Raw genomic sequence first — 27728 nt, forward strand, 5'->3', positions numbered from 1 at the left:
ATGGATAACATTTCCTGAGGATTCTTCCAGTGAAACTCAGTCTGTTCCACTTCAAATCACTCCATATGCATACTCCTAGATATTTTATGAGAGTAACTGCTTCCAGTGATTGTTCTGCAATTTTGTTATTGTATGTTAAAGGGTTTTTCTGGATATGTATTCGCTACACATTACATTTGTTTATCTTGAGCGTCAGCTGCCATTCCTTGCTTCAGGTGTCAATCCTGTGCAGACCTTCCTGTATTTGACTACAATTTTCTAGCATTGCGACATCATATATATTTAACACTACCCTGGGACACACCCAAAGTTACTTCTGCATCTGAAGACTTCTGTCCCCTGTCATTTACATTTGTAGTTTGAAACGTACCCACTAAATTACACTCATTTTTACCATACAGTGTTAACACTAAATTCTCACTATTTCTAAGACATTCTCTGGCTATCATATGCAAATGAAGATGAAGCCATTCACTAAGAGCTTTGTTTACTGCTTGTAGTAATAATTGTTTCTGCTTGTTGTTTCAGACGATTAACAGCATATGGTTGTGAATGTGGTTACATGAAGTTATCAGTTGTTGATCCACAAAATAGAGAAGTTATAACTAGTTGGAGTGCTCGTTTTGCAGGATCAGTGTCTTCTGTCCGTATGTTTGATAGATATTCAAGTGTTCAGTGTCCATCATTTCTTGGAAAAGAGGAGGATAAGCTTGCAGAAGATTCACAAGTTAATCTGCTTGTAACTAGCACTTTGCAGCCTTCGGTTGTATATATGTAAGTATTTGCTAAATTATACATATTTCTCCTTTTCTTCTTATAAAATGTGTACATTGAAGATGTAAAGAAATGGGCTTCAGATGCAGTCCCTGTAGCATGTTAAGTGGCATTTCCAGTAGATACATGTTCTGTGTATGGTATTGTCAGTAACATTAGCAGCAGGGAAGATGTTAGAAGTGAGTGTTTACATTCTTATATCTTCTTGGGACTAACTTGTCTTTACATTTGTTCATTTGCATGTGTCTTGTAATGAGGTGTTTGTTCCAAAAGAAAGCTCCCTCCAGTGATATGATAGATTAGTATAAGGAAAGAAGTACAAATGCTGTTGTACTTACCAGTGTAATTATGATAAAAAAGTGTAATGTTATTGATTGATGTTACTGACAACACCATTGTTGATAACAAGGTAGGACAGAAGTAGATGTGAAATTGCCATGGCAGACACACAGGTCGCTGCAGAACTGTGACAGAGAGAAGAGACTGATCCAATTACTGTAATGTATAAATAACCCACGTTAAACCTATGAATAAGTAATTGGCAACAAGATGTGAACAGGACAGAAAGATGACTTTACTAAAACTTTACTCATAAAATGGCACATTATGTTAGGTATTGGACTATCTAGCCATCCTGTTTAAAGATGTTTGTGATGTTTTTAAAATTGTTATTATTATTATTATTATTATTATTATTATTATTTATTATTATTAATTCACATGTTACAGGCCTCTATCAGACCAAGCAAAGCATTTATGACTACTAGTTCTTCCTGTTCTCTTTCATTAAAGCCCTCTTCCTTTCTTCGGTCCACTTTGGTCTTTGGGCTTTAGGTGCTGTTTTCTCTGACATTACTTCCCACTTGTGTCTATAGATACTTTTGTCTGTGATGTCCGCTGAATCTACTTGTGCTTTTTCCAAATCAATTTTGACTTGTGCCATTTAAGGGGTATTGGTTTTGAGCCTCTGTATGTATCCGAGTATTTGCATTACACATAGTTTACCATTTTACATACTTCTGTTAGGAAATGAGCAACGACTAGTTTAGACCCATGTTTATTTTTTCATTTCTTTACTTGTTTTTCTGTCCACAAGAGCTAGAGTCACACACAGTTGACTTTGTAGCGTATTTTAACATTACCATATGTATCACTGTTGACTGAGGCAGTTTGAACCAATGACCACTAACTAACAGCAATGCAGCAGATCCATAGGCATCAGCACGAACATCTCTGGTAGCAGCCATAGGTTAAAGTTTTTTCTGCAGTTTTTTTTATTTGGAAATAAGTAGAGACTAGTGTTTGATTTCATTTTTTTACTTCTTTTTATCTTTGCAAGAGCTAGGATCATGAGTAGAGGCAGCTGGGAGCTATGGCTGTTCCAGGATCTTAATGGGGAGTAGACTACTCTCTGTGAACTGCTGGGAACTGCATTGGCATTTGGCTTTATGTGGCCACTGTGAACTGTATGGATCATGGAGAGGTAGGGTGGTCCCTTGTTGTCACAATTGTGCTGAAAACTTATCAGTAAATCATGTTGCTGATGCCATCTACAAAGAACACATGACAGTGGCTAGCAAATTGTGCCCAGACGTGGAGCTGTTTTATGGGGAAGGTAGTGTGTGGCAAGCAGTCAAAAGCCTGGACTCATACTTGTAATGAATAGGTTTGAGGCATTTTTTATACTGATGATGAGATAGAGCCAGTGAAACTTACCTCTCATGTGTGAGCAGCATTCTCTCCTCTGTCAAGATCCAGGCAGCTACAAAAGGGAAAATGAGTGAATATTAGGGTTTAATTCCTCATTGACAATGTGGTCATTAAAAATGAAACAAAAGATAAGACAGCAGATATGAGTTGGCCAATTCGAACAGTGACTCATTGACTTTATAGTCATGGGGTGATATTTTTGTTTTGTTTTGTGAAGTGCACAATTTTACATTTCTGAACATTTAAAGCAAGTTGCCAGTCTTTGCACCACTTTGAAATCTTATCAAGATCTAAATGATTTATACAGCTTCTTTCAGATAGCACTTCATTATTGATAACTGCATCATCTGCAAGAAGCAGACTAAATATTTGACATATGATGGTCCCACTTAGTAAAACAGCATCACATGATGAGAACAAGTTACCTGTGCCCTCATTGTGTATCCCAGGAGGAGCTGTTTTCCAGGTGGAAGTTGCCATCCTGGGGGCAATCGATAGAGCAGTTGCAGTCAGCTGCAGTTCTTAACAAATGTTGTGACCAAAATTGTCTGTTGCCTGGAATCTAAAACTATTTGACTATAATAATAGTAGTAGGTGGTGACAGATTTGTCATACTGATTGTGGAAACCATGCATGTATTATTGCCAGTAAGGACAAATAGCCTTGTGAAGTAATACTGAATATTTCGTCAGACAACTGCCTGAAACAACTATTCCAACAGCTTGCATGTTGAAGAAATATTTTAGACCTCATGGACATATACAGAACTAGTCTTTTTGAGGTTGTCACCAACGATAGAGATATTAGTGATCCTGATGCTATGACAGAAATGGTGATCACCAAAGGCTAAAAGATAATAAAGACAGCTAGGGAAGTATTCGTGTGTGGTTGAACCGAAGGGTAGTTGCTAACAATCTACTTAAAAGTTGAAATTAGAGCATTTAGTTCAAATCCACCAAACACAGAACAGCTATGGTTGCAACTCAAACACATCAACAACCATTATCTAGATAAAGCTGCAGAGAACCACCTAGATTTGATGATACCATTTGGAGACAGCTGCAGTCTCATAACAAAAGAAATGCAACAAAACTAAAGAAAATGTAATGGCAATTTGTGCATGCCTAAGGAGGACTGTCATGAAGTCTACAATGATTTCCATAGTCAGACACTGGCCAAAAATCTATCAGAAAACCCAAGAAAGTTCTGACCATATTTAAAGTGAATGAAGTTATTGGAGCCTTCCATCTGATCTCTCCTGCATAAGTCTGATGTTGAAACTAGAGGCAGCCGGTTCTCACACGAGGAGACTATTGTATTTATGTTTTCTTGCCGTACACACACTAACTAATGAGAGATTTTGAAATATGCTTCCTTAATGTTGAAAAACAATTGTGCTTACATAAAGCAAACAAGAGACTAAACCATAATGAAATTCCTTATAAATTTTAGGTTGGACATGCTGTGACATCTTCCCCCTTATTTAAATGAGTGGCTGTTTTGTAGTGATCAGTCTCACGTAACTGGAAGAAAGTGGAAGTCACTTCAATTTACAGAAGTCGTAAAAGAGTCACAGACCAATATTGATAATGGCCATCAGTTGCAGAATCCTAGAACATATTTTAAGGTCAAACATTATGACAGTGATAAAATCACTCCTATGAAACATAGCTTGCTTTTTTCACACACCAGTCTTTGTGAATGAAGAAGCAGGTGAAGAGGTAGACCCATTCTTCTTAGTTTTCCGGAAGTCATTTGACACTACGATATCATCACCTAGTAATCAAGATACAATTTGTATATTCTCACAGATATATGACTAATTCAAATATTTTTTTGCTGATAGAACTATTTCATTATACTACATGTAAATGTTGAACAGACACAAAACTAAGAGTTAACGTGCCTCAGGGATGTGTAATAAGCCTGCTAATAAACTGATGGAAAAAAAAATCTCAACACCAACAGGGAGCTGTGCGACATAAAGAAAAGTTGGTAGGTATGTTCCAACATCTGAAACATGATGTTTATGCAAATTTGCACCAGTTGCATAAGAGTGGCACTAGTAGCGCCACTATGAGGATACAGATCAGGTTTATCTTAAATACATGTTGTAACAGTCGTGAGCATTAGTTACCTGTGAGATTGGATTGGACGTGGTGATATGATGTTAGTCATGAATGGCTTTAGGGCGACGGAGACACCATTATCAACACCTCACTTGAGTTTGGACAAGTTCATGTAATAGCGCTGTGAGAAGCTGGATGCTTCTCCTGTGATACTGCAGAGATATGTGGCAGGAATGTAGCCACTGTACGTGATTGCTGGCAGTGATGGTCACAAGAATGTGCAGTCACAAGAAGGCCAGGTTCTGGACAGCCATGTGGCACAACCAGGGCGGCAGACTATCATGTTCAGTATATGGCTTGGCTCATTGTGCTGCATGTGCAGTAGCAGTTTGAGGAGCAGTTGGCACAAGAGTGACACAGCAAACTGATACAAATTGATTATTTCATGGACAACTGCAAGCCAGACACCCTGTAGCATGCATTCCACAGACCCTAAATCATGCCGATTTGCAGCTTCTGTGGGGCCAAGTGAGAACTCATTGGAAGGCAGGGCAGTGGTCTGTTGTATTTTCTGATGAAAGGTGGATCTGCTAGTGATGGCCATATAATATTTAGGGGCAGGACAGTTGAGGGCCTGCAACCAGCCTGTCTGCTTGCTAGACACTCTGGAGCTAGACCTGGAGTTATGGTCTCTTGTGCAGTTATCCCACGCACTCGACTGCAAACTTGTATACCAATCTGGTGATTCAACCTGTTGTGCTGCCATTCATGACCAGCATTCCAAGGGGTGTTTTCCAACAGGATAACTTTCACCCACATACTCTTATTATAACCCAACATGTTCTACAGAGTGTCAACATGTTGCCTTGTACCACTCAGTCACCAGATCTGTCTCCAGTCGAGTACATATTGGACATCATTGGATGACAATTCCAGTGTTGTCCACAACCAGCATTAACCGTCCTTGTATTGACTAAGGAAGTGCAACAGATACAGAACTCCATCCTACGAACTTGTACAACACCATTCGTACATATTTGCATGCTTGCATTCAACATTCTGTGGGTTAAACCTGTTATTAATGTACCAGAATTTCACAGTTGCAATGGCTTATCTCGCCCTTACGTTAACTTATGGTCTTGCAATGTTTATCACTTAAATATGTTACCTAGATGAATGTATTCCCAAAATTTCTTCACTCTGCATTAATTATTTTTTTGTGTCTTGATTTCCAAAAAGCAATTGATTCAGTACCACGTCTACACTTATTGTAAAAAGTACTGTCACATGGGGTATCAAGTGAAATTTGTGACTGAATTGAGAACTTTTTGGTAGGGAGGATGCAGCATGTTATCTTGGATGGAGAGTCATTGTCAGATGTAGAAGTAACGTTGAGTGTACACCAGGGAAGTGTGTTGAGCCCCTTATTGTTCAAGTTGTATATTAATGACCTTGCAGACAATATTAATAGTAATATCAGGCTTCTTGCATATGATACAGTTATCAATAATGAAGTGCATCTGAAAGAAGCTGTATAAATCATTTAGATCTTGATAAGATTTCAAAGTGGTGCAAAGACTGGCAACTTGCTTTAAATGTTCAGAAATGTAAAATTGTGCACTTCACAAAACAAAACAAAAATATCATCCCACGACTATAAAGTCAATGAGTCACTGCTCGAATTGGCCAACTCATATCTGGTGTAACACTTTGTAGGGATATAAAATGGAATGATCACTGAGGCTGAGTCGTGAGAAAAGCAGGAGGTAGACCTTGGTTTATTGATATAATCAATCAGTGTACTAAGGAGATTGCTTACAAATCACTTGTGTGACCCATTCCAGAATATTACTCAAGTGTGTGGGATCCATACCAAATAGGATATTGAATGTATACAAAGAAGGACAGCATGGATGGTCACAGGTTTGTTTAATCTGATACTGAAGGAACTGAACTGGAAGAGACTTGAATATAGATGTGAACTATCCCAAGAAAGTTCATTTATAAAGTTTCAAGAACCGGCTTTAAATGATGTCTCTAGGAATATACTACAATCCCCTACACATCGCTTACAAAAGGGGTCTTGAGGATAAGATTAGAATAATTGCTGTGTGCACAGATGCATTCAGTCATTCTTTCCATGCTCAATAAATGAATAGAACTGGAAGAAACCCTAATAACTGATACAGTAAGATGTACCCTCTACCGGGCACCTCATGCTGATTTGCAGAGTATAGATGTAGGTGTTGGTGCAGCTGTAGGTGTAAGTAACACACCAAAAGAGAATATCACTCGTATAAATTTATTTTCCTTATTGTTGAACAAATATGTACTGTTGTGTTGAAGTGGAAGAACTTTATATAGATAACTTAGCAATTCAACTTTGCTTAAACACATTGCTTGAGCCATACACACTAAATCCAATGTATTATAAATGTCCTATTTGAAATAAACAAGCTGTAGCAAAGCAGCCCACAAATCACAAACGTATGGCCTTAAGAATTGTTGTAGTGTTCTGACTGGGTTAGATGACTTGATTAATGATGATTTGATATGGTTTTTCTTAACATCTTAATTTCTTCGACCATTGCCTATGTTGTGGTGATAAAAGAATTAGTCACTTCATTGTTAGCTTCTGGCTGGAAGGAAATGCAACATGGCAAGTTCTACTTTTATTGAATAATTATGCAGATACTTTTTATACAGGGTGTATCAAAAAGAATCATTCGATTTGGCATGTCTATATTTCTGAAACTAATAAACATATGCAATGAATTTTGTTTTTTGATGAACAAGAAACTAAAAAAAATTTTTTTTTCATACCATTTCTTAGGGGTTCATTATGCCCCCCCTTTACATCCACAGTATATGTTAATGCAGTATTCAAATTGTTCCCATAGAGGATTTTGGGTCACAGCTTCCACAGCTGCTGTTATGCGATGTCTCAGTTCATTCATTGTTGTTGGTAAAAGAGGTGCATAAACATAGTCTTTTATAAGCCCCAACAACAAATCATCACATACAGTCAGATCCAGTGACCATGGAGGCCAGTGATGTAAGACTGAATTGTTTGGTCCAGTGCGACCGATCCATCATTCAGTATTCCTTGATTAAAAATTCTTGCACTTCCAGATGCCAGTGTGGTGGTGCTCCATCCTGTTGGTAAATGAAGTTGTTTGAATCAGTCTCCAACACTGGCAAAAGAAAGTTCTCAAGCATATTGAGATATGTGCTTCCTGTAAGAGTGTTTTCGGCAAAGAAAAATGGACCATACACCTTTTCCCTTGAATCTGTGAAAAACTGATTACATTTTTGAGAGCCCCTCTCATATTGTACAACTTCATATGATTGTTCCGTACCCCATATTCTTGCATTATGATAGTTCACCTTTCCATTTAAATGGAATGTTGTCTCGTCACAAAACACTAAGCGTGGAATAAAACTATCATCCTCCATCTTGCCAAGAACAAAATTACAGAATTCAACATGTTCTTGTTTGTCACCTTCACGTAGAGCTTGCAGTAGCTGAATTTCATATGGTTTCATGTGTAAACATCGATGCAACACACACCAAACGCACATTGGGGCATGTTGAGCTGTCAAGTTGCACAGCGAATGGATTTCTGTGGATTCCTTGTGAAACTATGGTAAATGAGTTCCATGTCTGAGTCAGGCACTCGGGGGATTACCGGTGATGTGCCTTTACACAAACAACCTGTTTCTCGGAACTGTTCATGCGGTCATCTAATGCTCTTTACTGTTGGAGGATCCATGCCATACCTAGTACAAGCAGTTATTACTGACCCCCACTGTGCAAAAGGTAGAACACAAAACGCTTTTTGTTGTCCCGACACCATTTTTACTAGAACTGAAGTGGGTGCACACTGTGGCTATCTTGTGGGAACCAGTACATCTTTCACGCACATATCTCAAATAACATAATGGTTATGGTTTTTTTTTAATTGGATGATTCTTTTTGATACACCCTGTCCTCTGCATATTGTCCGCAGATATGTACATTATCCTTTAGATAACTTAAAGTCAGAAAGCTCAATGTGAAAACCATACATATAAGTTTACACAAGGCTCAATGGAATCAGAATGACATTTCAGTGACATTTCATTAACAGTTCATTTGCCTGAGTTCAATCACAAAAAAATGGTTCAAATGGCTCTGAGCACTGTGGGACTTAACTTCGGAGGTCATCAGTCCCCTAGAACTTAGAACTACTTAAACCTAACTAACCTAAGGACATCACACACATCCATGCCCGACACAGGATTCGAACCTGCGACCGTAGCGGTCGCGCGGTTCCAGACTGAAGCACCTAGAACCGCTCGGCAACACCAGCCGGCAGTTCAATCACAACCATTGACTGGATTATATATTTTCTCCAAGGATGTCGTGCTTCTCCAGTGTAGGCCAGCACTGCTTGGAGCTCGTATATTCGCATCCTTGCACGTACTTCCTCTTATAGAGTTACTGTGACACCATCCTGTCTTAGAGACCAGCACTGTCCTTGGCATAGTTCTCCACATGCGAATAAAATAACAAACCCTTAGAATAGTTGTGCTCTCCTCTATGACAGCATTCATTTGTGAGTATCATTTGTTGATGAGAATATGTAGGTATGTACATCACTCATCTAAAGTGGAATGTAACACCATGTACCCCACACTTAAATGAGTGATCTCATGATAAATACAGATACTTTGCTTAATTCATATGCCAAACATCTGCCAGTTAGCAATGGTCTTTATAATATCAATAAATTCCTAGTAAAGCTGTCTACTTACTACTGCTTTACAAATTAATAACATTTATTATGTGAGTATAGCAATATGCTTTTCATTGTACACTAATGGATGTTTTATCATGATTAACAATACAGTAATTATCATGTGCCATTTGAAATTGAAGGAATGTGCCTTTATCTTTGCACATAATGTGGTAAATATTCAAACCTTAGTGCTGCATCTACCCTAGCATATTTATTTTAATATGCCTGTACTTTTTCACCCAATACTGCCTTACCTTCACAATATTTTCCACCTAATGACACTGCGGTAAAGTTGTAATAATGTCCTTTCAATGCATAATTACAAGAAAAAATGTTTAAAACATGCAGTTTTTGCAAGAACTCAAGAGATTCTGGCAGCCTTATTCTTACATTATAGTTTTGCTGCTGTGTCACAGTAACAGTATACATGAACTCACATTCTGAGTACTTATAACTCTTAAATTTTTGTTTAGCTTGTACATCATAATTATTGTGTCTCTCAAAACTCCATTATTGCAACCATACAAACTCAGGAACGTTTTACATCTTCAATTGTTTCCTGTTTAATTACATGCCTCAAGCTTCCACGACTCAGGCAAGTTTCTGTCTGTATAAAATTAGAGTAGGTCTCAAAATATTAACTAATTCATCTCTGTAAAAATTATCATTTGCACCTCTTTTCTCCCTTCTTGTGTCCCTGTATATATTATTCGTCCCTTTCCTCAGCACTGGTGTAGTTGTTCCTTCCTTAGTACACCACCCTGTTTCCTATCATAGTACATCTTCGAGGGCACAGCATCCATTTTAAAATTCATACCTCCTTCTTCTTATATACCTAATGCATTGACACATCCAAACTCCTACTTTTCAAATAAGCACAACTGGTTGTGTATAGTTTTACTTCATATCCATCTTCTCAGTTCCCATCTAGACCACTTTAGCCAGCAATCCTTGTTACATGTGTGTTAACAATGGAAATTCCTGATGGAATAATGTGAAAAAAACCTCCAGCTGGCTGGTGTGTGGCGCATAGAAACACACAACAGCAAGCAAACTATTTATACTAGCTTCGAGCTTTTGCTTTTCCTCTATTGGAGGCGCGCGCGCACACACACACACACACACACACACACACACACACACACACACACACAGTACTTCCGCTAGGGAAACAGCAACACCTCAAAGTAGTATGAATAGTTTCCTGTTGTGTGTTTCTAAATGCCACCCATCAGTCACCTATAGGCGAGTGGTGCCTCTATCTTTGTACGTAAGTCAATGTTAATTACATTACATTACCACTTGTTCCATAGATCATGAATATAACATTTCGTAATGATGTGGAATGTATCAGTTTAACTGTACCTAACTTCAGTGATTTCATTTTTATATATCACATGGGCATACAGTTGTAAGACTTGAATAAGACTTCCCCAATACACAACAGTCACAAACATTTTCTTAGAAAGATTCTACTAAAAACCAAATCAGTCTTCACTTAACACACAAACACATATAACAAATGTTTTAAAAACAAGTTTTGGCTTAAATACAATGCACCATACTCTGTCATGCAGCATGTAGTGTCATAAGGTAGACTGCACTTTGCCAGCACAACTTCATGACATCATCGTGTTGTAGAGCATCTGATGCTTGCCCGGCCAATTGCTGTGAAATTAGTGATTGTACATCGAAAATAGTTGCCAGCTCTAAAAGCTGCCACCAACCATTCTTCCAACTCGCTGTTTCGTAATCTTCCATATTATATATAATATCATCAGTTTTAACAGTATTTCCTCAGTAACATACTCATTCCACAATCTGTGCAAGCCTTGAACTTGGAATACTGCAGCAAACTGCATGAAAGATTTTATGATGGCAGTTTAATTTCAAACTGTACCGTCTGCAGCTAATGCAACAATTAAAACTGAAAGATTATAGCTACTGCCTTCAATTTTTCACCACCAATCCAGGAAGCACTTGAGGATGAACTTTTAACCTCCAAAGTGATACTCAGCAACAAAAAAAAACTTCCATTTATCTGGAAAGGTTAATTAGTGCAATTTAAGAGTGTGGTCCATTGAAAATCCTCATGAAATTATGGTACAGGAACAAGATTTACTGAAGGATAATGTTTTCTGGGCCATCTCACAGATGAAGTCATAAGGGCCATTTTCCTTTTTTTGAGAAGACAGTGACAGTTACCTCTTACTTTGATTTGCTGCAGTTGTGGTTGTTTCCACAATGACTGCTGATTCCGAGGATTTCATCTTCCAACAAAATGGGGCACATACTCATTGGAGCATTGATGTCTGTCACTACTTAAACAACAAACTTCCACATTGCTTGATTGGGTGTAGTGGTGAAGATGATGTGGCTCTTTTCCGTTGGACCTCCAGGTCACCTGACCACAAAGCCTTGTTTGAATTTTTCCTTTGGGAGTACATTAAGGATTGTGTTTACAGTCCCCTCTCTGCCAAGAAAACTGGAACAGCTCAGACAATGCATCAGTGCTATGGTGATGACCACAGACAGGATTTTGCTATATAAAATGTGGAATGAATTTGGCTACAACTTGGGTGTTTGTCGTATGACCAGTGGGACACTCATAGAACATTTGTGGAGAGCAAAATGCAAACTTCATGAGTTTACAGCTTTGTTCATGCGTTAATCATATTTGTACATGTAACACTTTGAAAAATATAGAGGTCTGAAAATGAATGAATCATTTATAGGAGCCCTGTATTAACTCCTTGCAGGTTCAGTGTCAGCTTCAATGTTCTTTGGCACAGTCACTGCTGACATAGTGTTCCTGTTGCTTAAAACATAAATTTATCAATAAAGACTTGGTATGGATTTTCTTAACCTCTTACTTGTTCAATAATTGCTTCGGTTGCAGCGATACAAGACTTTGTCTCCTCCTCATCAGCTTTTTGCTAGAAGGAAATATAGTACAGCAACTGAGTATAGTGTACTGTGTACTGAACAGTGTTACGTCAGTACATACTTAATTATAACTGTTATGAGTAGTATGTTTTAGGTTGATTAGTACGTCTAAGCTCATGTGGCAAGAGCTTGCCATTAATGCTTATTTTCCCCTGGGCAGCAGGTCAGATGTTAAAGTGTGGACGCATAGATCCAAAATGGTTAGTCTGTACTGACAGACCACTTAGTGGTGCAATTGCAACTGTGCAGAAGATATCAGGTAGTAAATTATGCAGCATGTTTGCAGAAAGACTGTTAGACACAGAGAGAAAACGACAAACACACTGAAATGGGTGCTCATTAATGTAACAGTGATCACAATATCTGCGCTTATACTGTTAACACCCTGTATAACCCAAATATTGTCCAAAAAACATATACAACAGTACTTCACACTTCTCCAGTGTAGGTCAGTGATGTTCAGAGCTTATATATTCACCTCTGCACCCATATGTACTTTCTCTCACAAAGTTATTGTGATCATTGCCTCATCTTGAAGAGATGCCACACATCATCCATTGGCATATTTCTCCATATCCAAATAAAATAACAGATCCACACAATAGTTGTGCTTTCCTCTCTGATAACTTGTTTTAGGGTTTTCATTTGTCGGTAAGAATATGTAGGGATGCACATCACATTGTTGTATTTCTTTTTTCAGGTACTTTCATTGTGTGGAATCTACTCATCTTTTATAGTGAAGAAAAAGATACAAGAGTTTAAAATTCCAATTGAGTTTCTTACTATGAACTCAAAAGCACATTCAGAGCCTAGCAATTGCCTTCTTCTCCTGTGTCCTTTGTACTTACATCACATAAAGTCAGCTACTACACTTTTTATGCTGGCAGCACTATCAACTTTTATAGGAATAAGTGCAAAACCATACTTTGCAATTATGCTTTTGTCAAGCCCATCACACAAGACAAAGAAGTATGCAACATAGAAAATCTTATTTATTAAAGAGACAGATCATATCATCCAACAAGACCGAAAGTAGTTTTTGGTAATTCTTGAAAATTACAACAGCATTCTTGAAATTTTAAAAAATATGTCAAGAAGTGTAGTTCCAAATTAATTAAAAAGTGAGAACTTCTAAGGACAACAAATTCAAGTACAGTTGTAAAGATTTGTCATTTAAATAATTGAAAACCATATGCTCCTATGTATGTTGGATTGTCTGTCTTTTCCACATGATTTTTTTTTATATTTTTGTGATTAAGAGTTAATATCCAGTTCGTTTGCTAACAGGAATGTAGCTCAGAATGGTTTGAACTGTAGCCATTCACTACCATCAAGTGAAGAGTTTGATGCTGTCCTCTGTTCATGCATTGCTGACATTGACATGGATGGAGAGCAGGAAATATTACTTGGGACATACGGACAGGTAAGCAAAGCTTTATTGCACTATAGAAAATTGTGGAATAAATAATGAATAAAAATTAGTTTTATTTTTATTTTTATTTTTTTTTTTCAGGAAATGCTTATGTACAAGTACAAATCTGATTCTTGGGTATTATCTGGCAAACGCACATTTGCAAATCCTATTCATTCAGTGCTGTATGTTGATGTGACAGGTGATGGTGTTAAAGAATTAGTTGTTCTCTCTCTGAGGGGTGTACACATATTACAGGTAAGAATAAACAGTGATTTAATGATAATGTGGAACAATTATTCATTTCCACAGTATTCAGAAAATAATATAGCTCTCCTGAATCCTGGACAAAACCAAGGAAATCATATTTTCATTATTAATACTGTGTTCATGCTCTCTGCCATCTAGGTCAAGTAAACTGAGACCTTTTGTATATTATTTGTAGCACTAATATTGTAACTGCAGTAACTATTGCATTTACAATGTAGTATTATAGACTGGCATTGTACATCAGACTGGTGCTTGAATACAGGTCTGCTTCACAATTCATAAGCAATGATTCCACCTCTGAGCCATCAAAGTGGGCCATGATGTTGCCCACCTCAAGGCTTTAATATGCCTTTAGCTCTCTTTAGACATGCCCTTCTTAGTATTCCACGACAGGAAGTAGTTTCAGGATACATTTCCCAGCTGTGTGAACCTTATTGCGGGTCTAATTCTTTGATAGCGACTAACAAATTCTCCCATATTTATCCAAATGGGGCGCTATTCTTGTAAGTTTAGCAGAAGGAGTTATTATTGCGGTGCTGCCATCCCCTACATAACTCCAGTTTGTGTGAGGTGGGTTGTAAAACAAATTAAGAGAACAGTCCACTAACTGAAACATGCACAGATCGTTGTTTGAGATCTGATACATCACACAGTTTGATTATATTAATTTTCCAGCCTGCAACAGCACTAGAAATTTATAAATTTTGAGTATCATAAATATTTCATGTACAGGTAATACACATAAGTACTGGATATATCAGAAAGAATCCCCCCAGGGGGCTCAAAGTTCTTTCGTGAGGTCGTGCATGGCAGACATGGGGCCATGAGCTATTGTACAGCCCATTCTTCCTTCTGTGGCTGCATTTCCTTTACTCTGTCCCTCTCTCCCTATCCTTGCTCCTTCCCCACTGCCCCCTCTTTCCCCTCTCTCCATGTTCTGATTTATGCCAACCTGGCTAACCACCAGGTTCCCTGTATTGTTTGCAATTTTGTTTCATTCTGCCTGTTCTCGTTCATCCTTTTTGGCATTTAGGTCTCCGCTTGAGGTTTGACTCAACTTATAAATGTTCTGTTTTTAGTGTGAGCCATTTGGGGAAGAACTTCCTCCCTTGCTTCTATGCCGTGAATTTCTCTCCCCCCTTTCCTTTCCCTCTTCCTTTCCTGCCATAGCCACCCTCCATCCTGCTAGGTCACCAGTATGTGTAGCCAGTATGTGTGATGGGGCTGTTATGTACCCATCTGACTGAGTCCCCTGACAACACAGGGATCACATACTGATACCTGATCTGTTCCCTTCCCATGTATGCCAAGGAGTGGTTGCTTTTCTTCATGGAGCATCAGAACTCCCAGCAATGCTGCCATGCCAGGCAACCCTTGCTGTGGCTGGGTGGTACTCAGGGGGAGAGTTCCTGATCAAAGAGGTTGGTATCAGTTCCTGATCAAAGAGGTTGGTATCAGGACGTATGCTTGGCGTGTGAAGTGTCTCAAGCTGCAAAAATCTGGCTGTTCTCAAATGGTTGTCTCTTCAAATGATGAAGGATCATTGAATACTACTTCATATGACCCAGCAGCCTTCCCTTCCCTAGCTACACCATGGGAGGAGGGCCAGGCTTCCCATCTTGGCATGAAAAACTTTCCCCACTATCTCATCTGTACTAGGATGGACTGGGACACATTCACCAGCACAAAGCCATTGTTTTTGTGGAGAATATTGAGGACAGTAAGATGTGGTCGGGCTACCTGTTGATCAAAGCTGCTTCTGCTGCCCAGTCTGTAGCTCTTTGTGCTTGTGATCATCTTGGCAATGTCCCAGTGTCTATTACTCCTCAGTAGTCTCTCAATATGGTGCAGGGAGTGATTTTTGATAGGGACTTCATCCTGCAAACTGATGAGGAACTCTGGACTAGTCTGGAGTGACGCAGCGTTCATTTTGTTTGGTGTGTTTAAAGGGCCGTAAAGACAACCACACCAATACAGGTGCCTTCATTCTGGCTTTCGAGGGGGATACCCTCCCAGAAAAGGTCAAGGCTATGTGCTTAAGATGTGACATGAATCCGTATGTCCCTCCACCCATCGTGTGCTTTTGGTGCTAGCATCTTCCCACTATACAGCAGACACTTCGTGTGGTGACTGTGGACACCCACTCCATGAAGGAACCCACTGTCTTCCGCAACCTGTGTTCGTCAATTGTCATGACTGCCACTCTCTTTGCTCGCCAGATTGCTCATCTTACAAATGAGAATAGAAAACTCAAGAGTATAAGTCCCTGGATCACCTGAGCCTCACCAGAAATATGAGAGACTCCATCTGGTGGCACTAACTTCAACTTTTGCCTCTCCCTCCTATCTCTTCCTTACCCCAGCCCCGTCCCCCTCCCGGAAACCTACTACTACAGCTCGGCCACGAGATGCACCATATGTGTACCCCAAGGTCGCCTGCTCTCTTTTGGTTCCAGTTCTTGCACAAACCGGGACAACCCCCCCGCCACCTCCCCGGAGGTGCCATCTGCCCCCTGATGACCACTGACTTAGTGACATGACCTCCCCTCAGCTTCTTTATGTCCAACCTGGACTCTCACCACACAATAATCCAGTGGAATTGCAACAGATATTATCGTCACATATCAGAAATACAATGTCTTGTTTCCTCCTATTCTGCATTCTGTCTTCTCTTCAAGAAACTCATTTCTGTGATGACCACTATCCAATGTTTCATGGTTATCGGGCATTCTGTCATACTGGCCCTGGTATAGCATCTGGAGGGGTCTGCACTTTGGTTCACTCCAATGTCATTAGTGACTGGATCCCCGTTCATACCAGCCTGGAAGCAATAGTGGTTAGAATGCAAATGACTCCAACAATCTCCATTTGCAATGTCTACCTCCCTCCAGGTAGGCCATTTTATTATGTTGAACTGCCTACCTCACCACAGCAACTCTCGCCCCCGTTTATCCTCCTCTGGGACTTCAATGCACACCACCCCCTGTGGGGTAGTGCCGCTTCAACAGGTAGGGATCTCCTAATTGACCAACTTATGACAGACTTTGATTTGTGTCTCCTTAGTGACGTTTTCCCTACTTAATTCAGTGCCACTGATGGCCCTTTACTGCTACCGATCTCGCGATCTCCTCCCATGCTCTTGTGGCTTCCCTACATTGGTCTCCCCATGATGATCTTTGTGACAGTGATCGCTTTCCAGTGATTCTGTCATGCTCCTGCCACTGCCAGGTAGGCAGGCTCTCACTTTGGGCTTCCACAGGGCCAATTGGCCTTCATATACATTTGCTGTGCACTTTGACAGCTCTCTCTTAAACTGCAATGATGTGGTCATACAGAGCATTTCTGCCACTATTCTTCATGCTACTGGCACTGCTGACCCCCTATCCACAGGTCCCTTCGTCATCGACTGGTACTGTGGTGGAACAAGGACATAGCAGTCACTGTCCAGGACTGCCGACAGGCACTGCAGCAATTTAAACAACACCCTTCAGAGACCAACCTCCTTGCTTGTAAGCGTCTCTGTGCTAAGCCTCATTACCTTTTCAAGCAGAGTAAAAAGGAATATTGGGAGCGCTAGGTTTCCTCCCTGAGGACGTATGCCTCTTCATTGCAGATCTGGTCCAAGCTCCATAGCCTTCTGTGCTGCCAGCAGCATTCAACTGTCCAGGGTCTTATCCTTTAAGCTTCTCAGTACTGATTCATTGGTTCTTGTAGAACAATTCACGACACACTTTGTGATGACGTTGGCATCCTCTTCCTATCCTGCTATTTTTCTCCAGCAGAAATGTCGAGTTGAACAGACCGCCCTCTGTTTCAACCTCACTAACCTGGACGTTATAATGAACCCTGCTCTGAATGGGAATGGTTGCAGGCTCTTACCTCTTCACATGACACGACCCCACACCTGGATTCCAGCCACAACCATGTGGTCTAACACTTGGACGTTAACAAGAGGCAACATCTACTCAGGGTCTTCAACTGCATTTGGCTCCCAGGTGCTTACCCGTCGCAATGGTGAGACAGTATAGTTATACCCGTCCTTAAGCTCAGGAAGAACCCAACATCTCTCAACAGCTACCACCCAAGTAGCCTAACGAATGTACTTTGTAAACTGCTGGAGAGGTTAGCTTCCGATTATGTTGGGTATTCGAATCTCAGGGCCTTTTATCCCTGCATCAGTGTGGCTTCCAGGAAGGATGATCTCCAACTGACCATTTACTCTAATTGGAAACAGCAGTCCGACAGGCTTTCACTAACTGCCGGCACCTTGTCGCAGCCTTCTGTGACCTACATAAGGCATACGACACACGTTGGCACCATCACATTTTAGTTACTCGCCATGACTGGGGCTTTTGCTGCCCCTTTCTGATTTTTATGTGCTAGTTTTTATCCCACCAGCTCTTCTGTGTTAGAGTTGGCACTTCACTCAGCACCCCTCGGATTCAGGAGAATGGTATCCCACAGGGCTCTGTGTTTAGTGGGGACTGATGACCTCCAATGTTAAGTCCCATAGTGCTCAGAGCCATTTGTCTGTGTTTAGTGTCACTCTCTTCCTCATAGCCATCAATGCATTTGTAACCTCTGTTGGGCCTCTGGTTACCACAGAATTGTATGTCAACAATTTTTGCATCTAGTGCAGCTCCCATTTGGTAGCATCTGCTGATCACAGGCTCCAAGGCGCCATCCGATGGGCCTGTATGTGAGACGTGTCCCATGGCTTCCAGTTTGCTTCCTTCCAAAATGCGGGTTATGCATTTTTGTCATCGACCCACAGTACACCCCGATTCAGAACTTTATTTAGGTGACCATCTTCTAGATGTTGTAGCACAGTCCCATTTCTTGGGCCTTATTTTTTTATAAAAAGCTGACATGGCTGCCTCCTATTTGCCACCTGAAGACTACATGCATGTGGAACCTTAATGCTCTCTGTATCCTGCCCCACACATCTTGGGGTGCAGGCTATGCTACTCTTCTCCATCTTTACCATGCTCTGGTCTTGTCCAGACTAGATTATGGTAGTCAGGTTTGTGGCTCATTGGCTCCTTTCACTCTGAAAATACTTGACCCTGTTCACCACTGTGGGATGCAGCTAGCTATTGGTGCCTTTTGCACTCGTCCCATTGACAGTCTCCTTGCAGAAGCAAGTATTCCCCTCTATAAATACTATGGAGCCAACGCCTAGTTTCTTATGCAATCACCATTTGCCGATTCCCTGACCATCCCATGTACCCTGTCCTCTTTGCAAACGAGGGATGTCTCCCTCCTGATAACCAGGCATGGATGGGATTGCCTGTTGGAATGCATTTCACCTCCCTTCGTGGGGATCTCCATCTCCACTCACTGAAATTGCCCCGTGTATTTCGTCCCACACCTGCCGTTCGATGGCGCGTAGACCACAGATTAGGACCAACCTATTCCAGGGCCCTAATCACTCTGTCACCCCTATGGTCTTCTGGCGTCTTGTACGTTCCATCATAGCATAGTTCCAGGATGTCACCATCTTCTACATTGACGGTTCTAAGATGATAGATACAGTGGGACACTCTTTCACGTCTTCTACTGACTTAGAACAGCATTTATTGCCAGGATCATGTAGTTTGTTCACAGCAGAACTGCTAATCATTCACAGGGCTCTCCTTTTTGTAGTTTTTAGATTTGGGCAATCCTTTTGTATCTTCTACAGTGTGTATTTTAACTTCCTCATTTTATAGTTTGACTCCTCTGAATGGATCTGTCCACTTTTAGTGGGCTCTCTCTCTTCCATGTGTAACTTTGGAATCACGGAACAGATGACCTCACTGTTTAGCCACATAACACCCCTCAATTAGCCAATCAATCAATCAGAAAGAATGACTTGATTAAGAAATGCAACATCCATGTTACAATACAGAAGCAGACTTTGAGTGGTGTGCAAAGAACTTCAAACACAAGAATATATGGCTTGAAAATCCTTCTTCTTGCTTTGCAAAATACGCACTTTAGATGACAACCAGTAAACCCACAATTCGTAAAGATCGAACCTCCTGTATACAAAATTATTAAACATCCGATTACTTTACAAATCAATTAATATGTTACATATTTAACATTGCAGAGAAAGAGTTTAGAAAAGGTTTGAAATTATGTTTAAAGTTTGTTGCAAGACACGAAGTGCTCACATTCTCAAATGCTGGATGAAATAGTGCAGGTAACTGCATGCAGTAAGTTACACTGCCTGAAAACATATACAGTTTCTAAATACTACTTGCCTTATTGTGACAAACCTTTACATAAGATTATACCTCTCAGTGAATAGATTATGACAGCATTTTATTATTTTTTTAATTCATTCGGTAATTGTATGAAATATTGAAAATCAAATTTTTGTTGCCCCTGGAAACCAATAGATAGGCAACTTGCAACTGGCCCTGGGTGACAGTGCCCCAGTTGGGCTTCGTAGTATAGTGGTAAAGTTCATCTTGTAAACCGAAAAGTTTTTGTAAATTTGCAGTATGTGCCACAAATCTAAGAGAAATATTTTATACTGTAAAGTAACATGTTATGCATATTAACCCACCTGAAACTGTCCTTTTGCATGGTCATTTTCAAAGAAGTTAAATTTTCTTTACATCAGTGGGAGTAAATTGGGAGCAGAGTATAGCCCAAAAATATTGTTGAGATATATATATATATATATATCGCACACACACACACACACACACACACACACACACACACACACAAAATGAAACATATTTTTGATAATATTTATCAGTTTTCCCCAGTTGGGTGTGGGGGAGCCATTGCCCATGCAGTCTTTTTGACTACATGCATGCCTTTTAAATAATGAACACTCTGCCTAGACTGTTTGGGCAAGACTCAGCATCAACGGTGTACATAGATACGCTTATCACCCACCTGACTCATCTCATAATGTATCTGAAAACTTTAAGCGAAACCCTCAGCTCACTTGTACGTAAGTTCTCCAATCATTCTGCAGTCATTGATGGAGACTTTAATCATCTAACAATTAATTGGGAAAATTACAGCTTTGTTAGTGGCGTGCCTGATAATAAATCCTGTGAAACTTTACCAAATGCCTTCTCTGAAAACTACCTAGAACAGATATTTAGGAACCCCACTCATGATGGAAATATATTGGATCTAATGGCAACAAATAGACCTGACCTCTTTGAGGGTATCCACATTGGAACTGGTATCAGTGACCCTGAGGCAGTTGCGACATCAATGATTATCAAAGTATGAAGGACAACTAAAACAAGCAGAAAGCTGAATATGTTCAGTAAAGCAGATAAAAAAATCAGTAGTGTCATATCTCAATGAGGAACTTGAAACTTTCAGCACAGGACAGGAGCATGTAGAGGAACTCTAGCTCAAGTTTAAAAGAAAAGTTGAGCACGGGCTGGACAGATATGTACCCAGTAGAACAGTTCATAATGGGAAGCAGCCTCCATGTTATACAGTCGCATCTTCTAAAGAAGCAGAGATTATTGTATAATAGGTGTAAAACAAAGTGTGGGGCTATAGATAGAGAGATGCTGAATGAAACACGTTTGGCTGTCGAGAGAACAATGCGTGATACTTTCAGTGAGTACCATACCAGAATATTGTCAAGTGATCTTTCACAAAACCTACACACATGCTTAACTCCATTTTCAAATGTTCCTTTACAGAGGAATACCCAAGAGAATTGAACCAATTTAATCGTTGTAGCACTGAAAAGATGAATGAAATAAATATTAATGTCATTTGTGTTGAGAAACAGCTTAAATCATTAAAATTGAGCAACGCTTCAGGCCCTAATGGAATCCCTGTCAGATTCTATACTGAATTTACAGCTGAGTTAGCCTTTCTTCTAACTATGGTCTGTTGTAGATCCCTTGAATAAAAAACCGTGCCCAGTTTTTGGAAAAAGGCTTAGTTCACACCTATCTACAAAAAGGGTAGTAGAAGTAAGCCACAAAACTACCGTCCAATATCCTTGACATCAATTTGTTGCAGAATCTTAGAACATGTTCTGAGCTCAAATATAATGAAGTATCTTGAACAGAATGACCTCCTCAATGCCAACCAGGATGGATTTCATAAACATCGACCATGTGAAACCCAACTCGCATTTTTATAACATGACATGCAGAAAGCTTTGGATCAAGTCAGTCAAGTAGATGCAGTATTTGTTGATTTCCAAAGAGCGTTTGACTCGGTATTGTATGGGGGTATCAAGTTAAATTTATGATTGGATTGAGGACTTTTTTGGTAAGGAGGACACAGCATGTTATCTGGGATGGACAGTCATCATCAGATGTAGGAGTAACTTCAGGTGTACCTCGGGAAAGTGTGTTGGGACATGTGATGTTCATATTATACACTCCTGGAAATTGAAATAAGAACACCATGAATTCATTGTCCCAGGAAGGGGAAACTTTATTGACACATTCCTGGGGTCAGATACATCACATGATCACACTGACAGAACCACAGGCACATAGACACAGGCAAGAGAGCATGCACAATGTCGGCACTAGTACAGTGTATATCCACCTTTCGCAGCAATGCAGGCTGCTATTCTCCCATGGAGACGATCGTAGAGATGCTGGATGTAGTCCTGTGGAGCGGCTTGCCATGCCATTTCCACCTGGCGCCTCAGTTGGACCAGCGTTCGTGCTGGACGTGCAGACCGCGTGAGACGACGCTTCATCCAGTCCCAAACATGCTCAATGGGGGACAGATCCGGAGATCTTGCTGGCCAGGGTAGTTGACTTACACCTTCTAGAGCACGTTGGGTGGCACGGGATACATGCGGACGTGCATTGTCCTGTTGGAACAGCAAGTTCCCTTGCCGGTCTAGGAATGGTAGAACAATGGGTTCGATGACGGTTTGGATGTACCGTGCACTATTCAGTGTCCCCTCGACCATCACCAGTGGTGTACGGCCAGTGTAGGAGATCACTCCCCACACCATGATGCCGGGTGTTGGCCCTGTGTGCCTCGGTCGTATGCAGTCCTGATTGTGGCGCTCACCTGCACGGCGCCAAACACGCATACGACCATCATTGGCACCAAGGCAGAAGCGACTCTCATCGCTGAAGGCGACACGTCTCCATTCGTCCCTCCATTCACGCCTGTCGCGACACCACTGGAGGCGGGCTGCACGATGTTGGGGCGTGAGCGGAAGACGGCCTAACGGTGTGCGGGACCGTAGCCCAGCTTCATGGAGACGGTTGCGAATGGTCCTCGCCGATACCCCAGGAGCAACAGTGTCCCTAATTTGCTGGGAAGTGGCGATGCGGTCCCCTACGGCACTGCGTAGGATCCTACGGTCTTGGCGTGCATCCGTGCGTCGCTGCGGTCCGGTCCCAGGTCGACGGGCACGTGCACCTTCCGCCGACCACTGGCGACAACATCGACGTACTGTGGAGACCTCACGCCCCACGTGTTGAGCAATTCGGCGGTACGTCCACCCGGCCTCCCGCATGCCCACTATACGCCCTCGCTCAAAGTCCGTCAACTGCACATACGGTTCACGTCCACGCTGTCACGGCATGCTACCAGTGTTAAAGACTGCGATGGAGCTCCGTATGCCACGGCAAACTGGCTGACACTGACGGCGGCGGTGCACAAATGCTGCGCAGCTAGCGCCATTCGACGGCCAACACCGCGGTTCCTAGTGTTTCCGCTGTGCCGTGCGTGTGATCATTGCTTGTACAGCCCTCTCGCAGTGTCCGGAGCAAGTATGGTGGGTCTGACACACCGGTGTCAATGTGTTCTTTTTTCCATTTCCAGGAGTGTATATTATTGAGCTTTCAAACAATATTAATAGTAACATCAGGCTTTTTTTCAGGAGATGCAGTTATCTGTAATGATGTACTATCTGAATGAAAGAGCCTGTATATTCAGCTAGTTCCTGATAAGATTTCAATGTGATGCAGAGATTGGCAACTTGCCCTAAATGTTCAGAAATGTAAAATTTTGCACTTCAGAAAATGGAAAAACGTATTATCCTTTGACTATAATATCAATGAGTCACTGTTGGAATTGGCAATTCATACAAATACCTAAGTGTAATACTTCATAGAGATATGAAATGGAATGATCAGATAGATACAGTCGTGGTTAAAACAGGTGCTAGACTTCAGTTTATTGGTAGAATACTGGGTAAATGTAATCAGTCTACAAAGGAGATTGCTTAAAAAACATTCATGCGACCGGCTGTAGAATATTTCTCAAGTCTGCGGGAGCTATACCAGGTAGGTCTAACAAGGGCACAGAAGGGCAGCATACAGAAAAGGGCAGCATGAATGGTCACAGGTTTGTTTAATCCATGTGAGAGTTTCACAGAGATACTGAAGGAACCGATATGTAAAACTCTTGAAGATAGACATAAACTATCCCGAGAAAGTCTGTTAACTAAGTTTCAAGAACCCGCTTTAAATGATGACTCTAGGAATATACTACAACCTCGTGAGGACAAGATTAGAATAATTGTTGCACACACAGAGGCATTCAAACAATTATACTTCATGTGCTCAATATGTGAATGGAACAGGGAGAAACCCTAATGATGATAATAATAATAATAATAATAATATATGTAGGATAGAGGACCAGAGTGTCAGGCAGCTTCAGAGTGTGTATGTGGGAAGGAGGGGGGGAGGGGCTTGTTTATGGAGAATAAGTAACATATTGATATGTTTTAACGTGGTTAGTAGGGACTGGGGTGGTAGACAAGTGAAAAAGTGGTTATTTATTTATTTAATGCTACTGTATCACAGTTTGATCGCATCCTCATTGTTACTTTGTGTCAGTAAGGGCTTCAACAAGGGAAGTGTCCAGGCGTCTCGGAGTGAACCAAAGTGATGTTGTTTGGACATGGAGGAGTTACAGAGAGACAGGAACTGTCGATGACATGCCTCGCTCAGGCCGCACAAGGGCTACTACTGCAGTGGATGACTGCTACCTACAGATTATGGCTCAGAGGAACCCTGACAGCAATGCCACCATGTTGAATAATGCTTTTCGTGGAGCCACAGGACGCCGTGTTATGACTCAAACTGTGTGCAGTAGGCTGCATGATGTGCAACTTCACTCCCAACGTCCATGACGAGGTCCATCTTTGCAACCACGACACAATGCAGCCCGGTGCAGATGGGCCCAACAACATGCCAAATGTACTGGTCAGGATTGGCATCACATTCTCTTCACCGACGAGTGTCGTATATGCCTTCAACCAGACGATCGTCGGAGACGCGTTTGGAGGCAATCCAGTCAGGCTGAACGCATTACACACACTGCCCAGCGCGTGTTGCCAGGTGGAGGCTCCCTGCTGTTTCAGGGTGGCATTATGTGGGGCCAATGTTTGCCACTGGCGGTCATGGAAGGGGCCGTAATGGCTGTATGATACGTGAATGACATCCTCCGACCAATAGTGCAACCATATCGCCAGCATATTGGTGAGGCATTTGTCTTCATGGGTGACGATTTGCACCCCTTTCATGCACATCATGTGAATGACTTCCTTCAGGATAACTACGTCGCTCAACTAGAGTGGCCAGCATGCCCCTCCAGACATGAACCCTACCAAACATGCCTGGAATAGGTTGAAAAGGGCTGCTTACGGACAACGTGACCCACCAACCACTCTGAGGGATCTAAGCCGAATCGCCATTCAGGAGTGGGACAATCTGGACCAACAATGCCTTGATGAACTTGTGGACAGTATGCCATGGCGAATACAGGCATGCAGCAGTGCAAGAGGACATGCTACTGGGTACCAGAGGTACCAGTTCGTACAGCAATCTGGACCACCACCCTAGAAGGTCTCGCTGTATGGTGGTTCAACACGCAATGTGAGGTTTTCATCAACAATAAAAAGGGTGGAAATGATGTTTATGTTGATCTCTATTCCAATTTTCTGTACAGGTTCTGGAACTCTTGGAACCGAGGTGATGAAATTTTTTTTTATGTGTGTAGTAGGGTGAGAAAAATATTTATCATTTTTACTATGTATCTCTAAATTATGCCTCTCAGCACAATGTGAGCATACTTTCATTGCATTTATTATTACTGTAAATTGTTCCAGAACAGATCTGTAATGCAACTGCATTGGAGAAGTCTATCAGTACAGTGGAATTTGTAACACTGATGAATGTACCTAGCATTAACTAGGATGATGCTCGATTTTGGAACTGATATTCATGATTTTTTTTTTCAATAAAATAAGAAACAAATTTCAAAACTGACTTAAGACCTTTATTGTGCACCATTAAGGTAGTGTTGTGGTATCTTTTTTAGTAAAAAGATTTGCACTCAGAGGACACTACATGCAAAAGGCCTTCACGAAGTGCGAGGGTGGTTGGTGGGAGCTCTGAACGCCAGAATTTTCAACCTAGAACAGAATTTCAAAAACTGTTTTGGTATTTATAATATAGTCTAACATAGTGCAAAGGGATATTTTAAAAATGGTTTTTAATGAAATAGCGGCACGCTCAAATAAAAGTCAATGTTTTTGCCAAAAAATAGAATGTGTGCTAAAAGTCAAAATTAAAATATATCACAAAAATCCTACATACTACAGCAGAGAAAACACTGACTAACAAGTTACAAAAATGTATGATGTAATTGCATGTATATTCCAGGTGTTATAGCTCCTTTCAGCTGGTAAAATGTTCATTTGAAAAAGCAAGCATTTAAAGTTTCAGAATGCATTTTTTAATATTGAAACTAAACAGGCCACCAATTGACAATGCCAGTACCATACAGTTGACCTTTCTTTCTTTCTTTCCTGCTGTCAAAACGCTCTCATTTTGACAGAAATACATTGATTGACTGGCACTCACCAATCAAAGCATTTTTGCACAATTGGGATTACTTTTTGAACCTTTTTTATCCATAAAAATTTGTTTGTCATTTTCAGGCACAGAAGGGTATGAAAAGGTTATGGGTAAATTTGGAGAGGATATGGAGGCCAACAGGAACGGGGAAACAACTCTTGGATTTCTGTGCCAGTATGGGCTTAGTAATCATAAACTCCTTTTTTAAACATAAGAACATTCACCAGATCTGTCATTGACTATATAATAACAGATCAGGAATTCAGGAAGGCTGTGAGGGACACACGTGAATTTAGGGGATTCTTTGATGACACTGATCATTATTTAATCTGCAGTGAAATTGGGATTGTGAGGCTGAAAGTGCAGGAGGTCAGGTCCATATGTAGGAGGATAAGAGTGGAGAAACTTCAGGATAAGGAAATCAGGCACAAGTACATAACAGCAATCTCAGAAAGGTACCAGTTAGTTGAGTGTAGTCAATTACAGTCATTGGAAAAGGAATGGACAAGGTACAGGGACACAGTACTAGAAGTGGCTAAAGACTGTCTTGGAACAGTAGTGTGTAAAAGTAGGATGAAGCAAACAGCTTGGTGGAATGATACAGTCAAGGCAGCCTGTAAAGGAAAAAGAAGGCGTATCAAAAATGGCTACATACCAGAACCCAGGTAGACAGAGAAAGTTATGTTGAAGAAAGAAACAAAGCCAAACAGATAATTGCAGCATCCAAGAAGAAATCATGGGAAGACTTTGGAAACAGGTTGGAGACTATGGGTCAAGCTGCTGGAAAACCATTCTGGAGTGTAATTAGCAGTCTTCGAAAGGGAGGTAAGAAGGAAATGACAAGTATTTTGGACAGGTCAGGAAAACTGCTGGTGAATCCTGTGGATGCCTTGGGCAGATGGAGGGAATATTTTGAAGAGTTGCTCAATGTAGGTGAA

At 40.9% G+C, this 27728-nt stretch overlaps 1 protein-coding gene across 2 annotated transcripts in view; it reads left to right on the forward strand.

The window, feature by feature from the left end:
• LOC126480683 (KICSTOR complex protein kaptin-like) overlaps positions 1–27728 on the forward strand; it is a 110124-nt gene that overhangs the window by 73966 nt on the left and 8430 nt on the right. For both annotated transcript variants that reach the window (XM_050103912.1, XM_050103913.1), the window contains 3 exons: positions 529–774; positions 13568–13703; positions 13794–13949. In XM_050103912.1, coding sequence (XP_049959869.1) covers positions 529–774; positions 13568–13703; positions 13794–13949 — 538 coding nt within the window. The remainder of the gene's footprint in view (positions 1–528; positions 775–13567; positions 13704–13793; positions 13950–27728) is intronic.

The sequence above is a fragment of the Schistocerca serialis genome, chromosome 5 (assembly GCF_023864345.2).
Source record: "Schistocerca serialis cubense isolate TAMUIC-IGC-003099 chromosome 5, iqSchSeri2.2, whole genome shotgun sequence".
Taxonomy (NCBI): Eukaryota; Metazoa; Arthropoda; class Insecta; order Orthoptera; family Acrididae; genus Schistocerca; species Schistocerca serialis.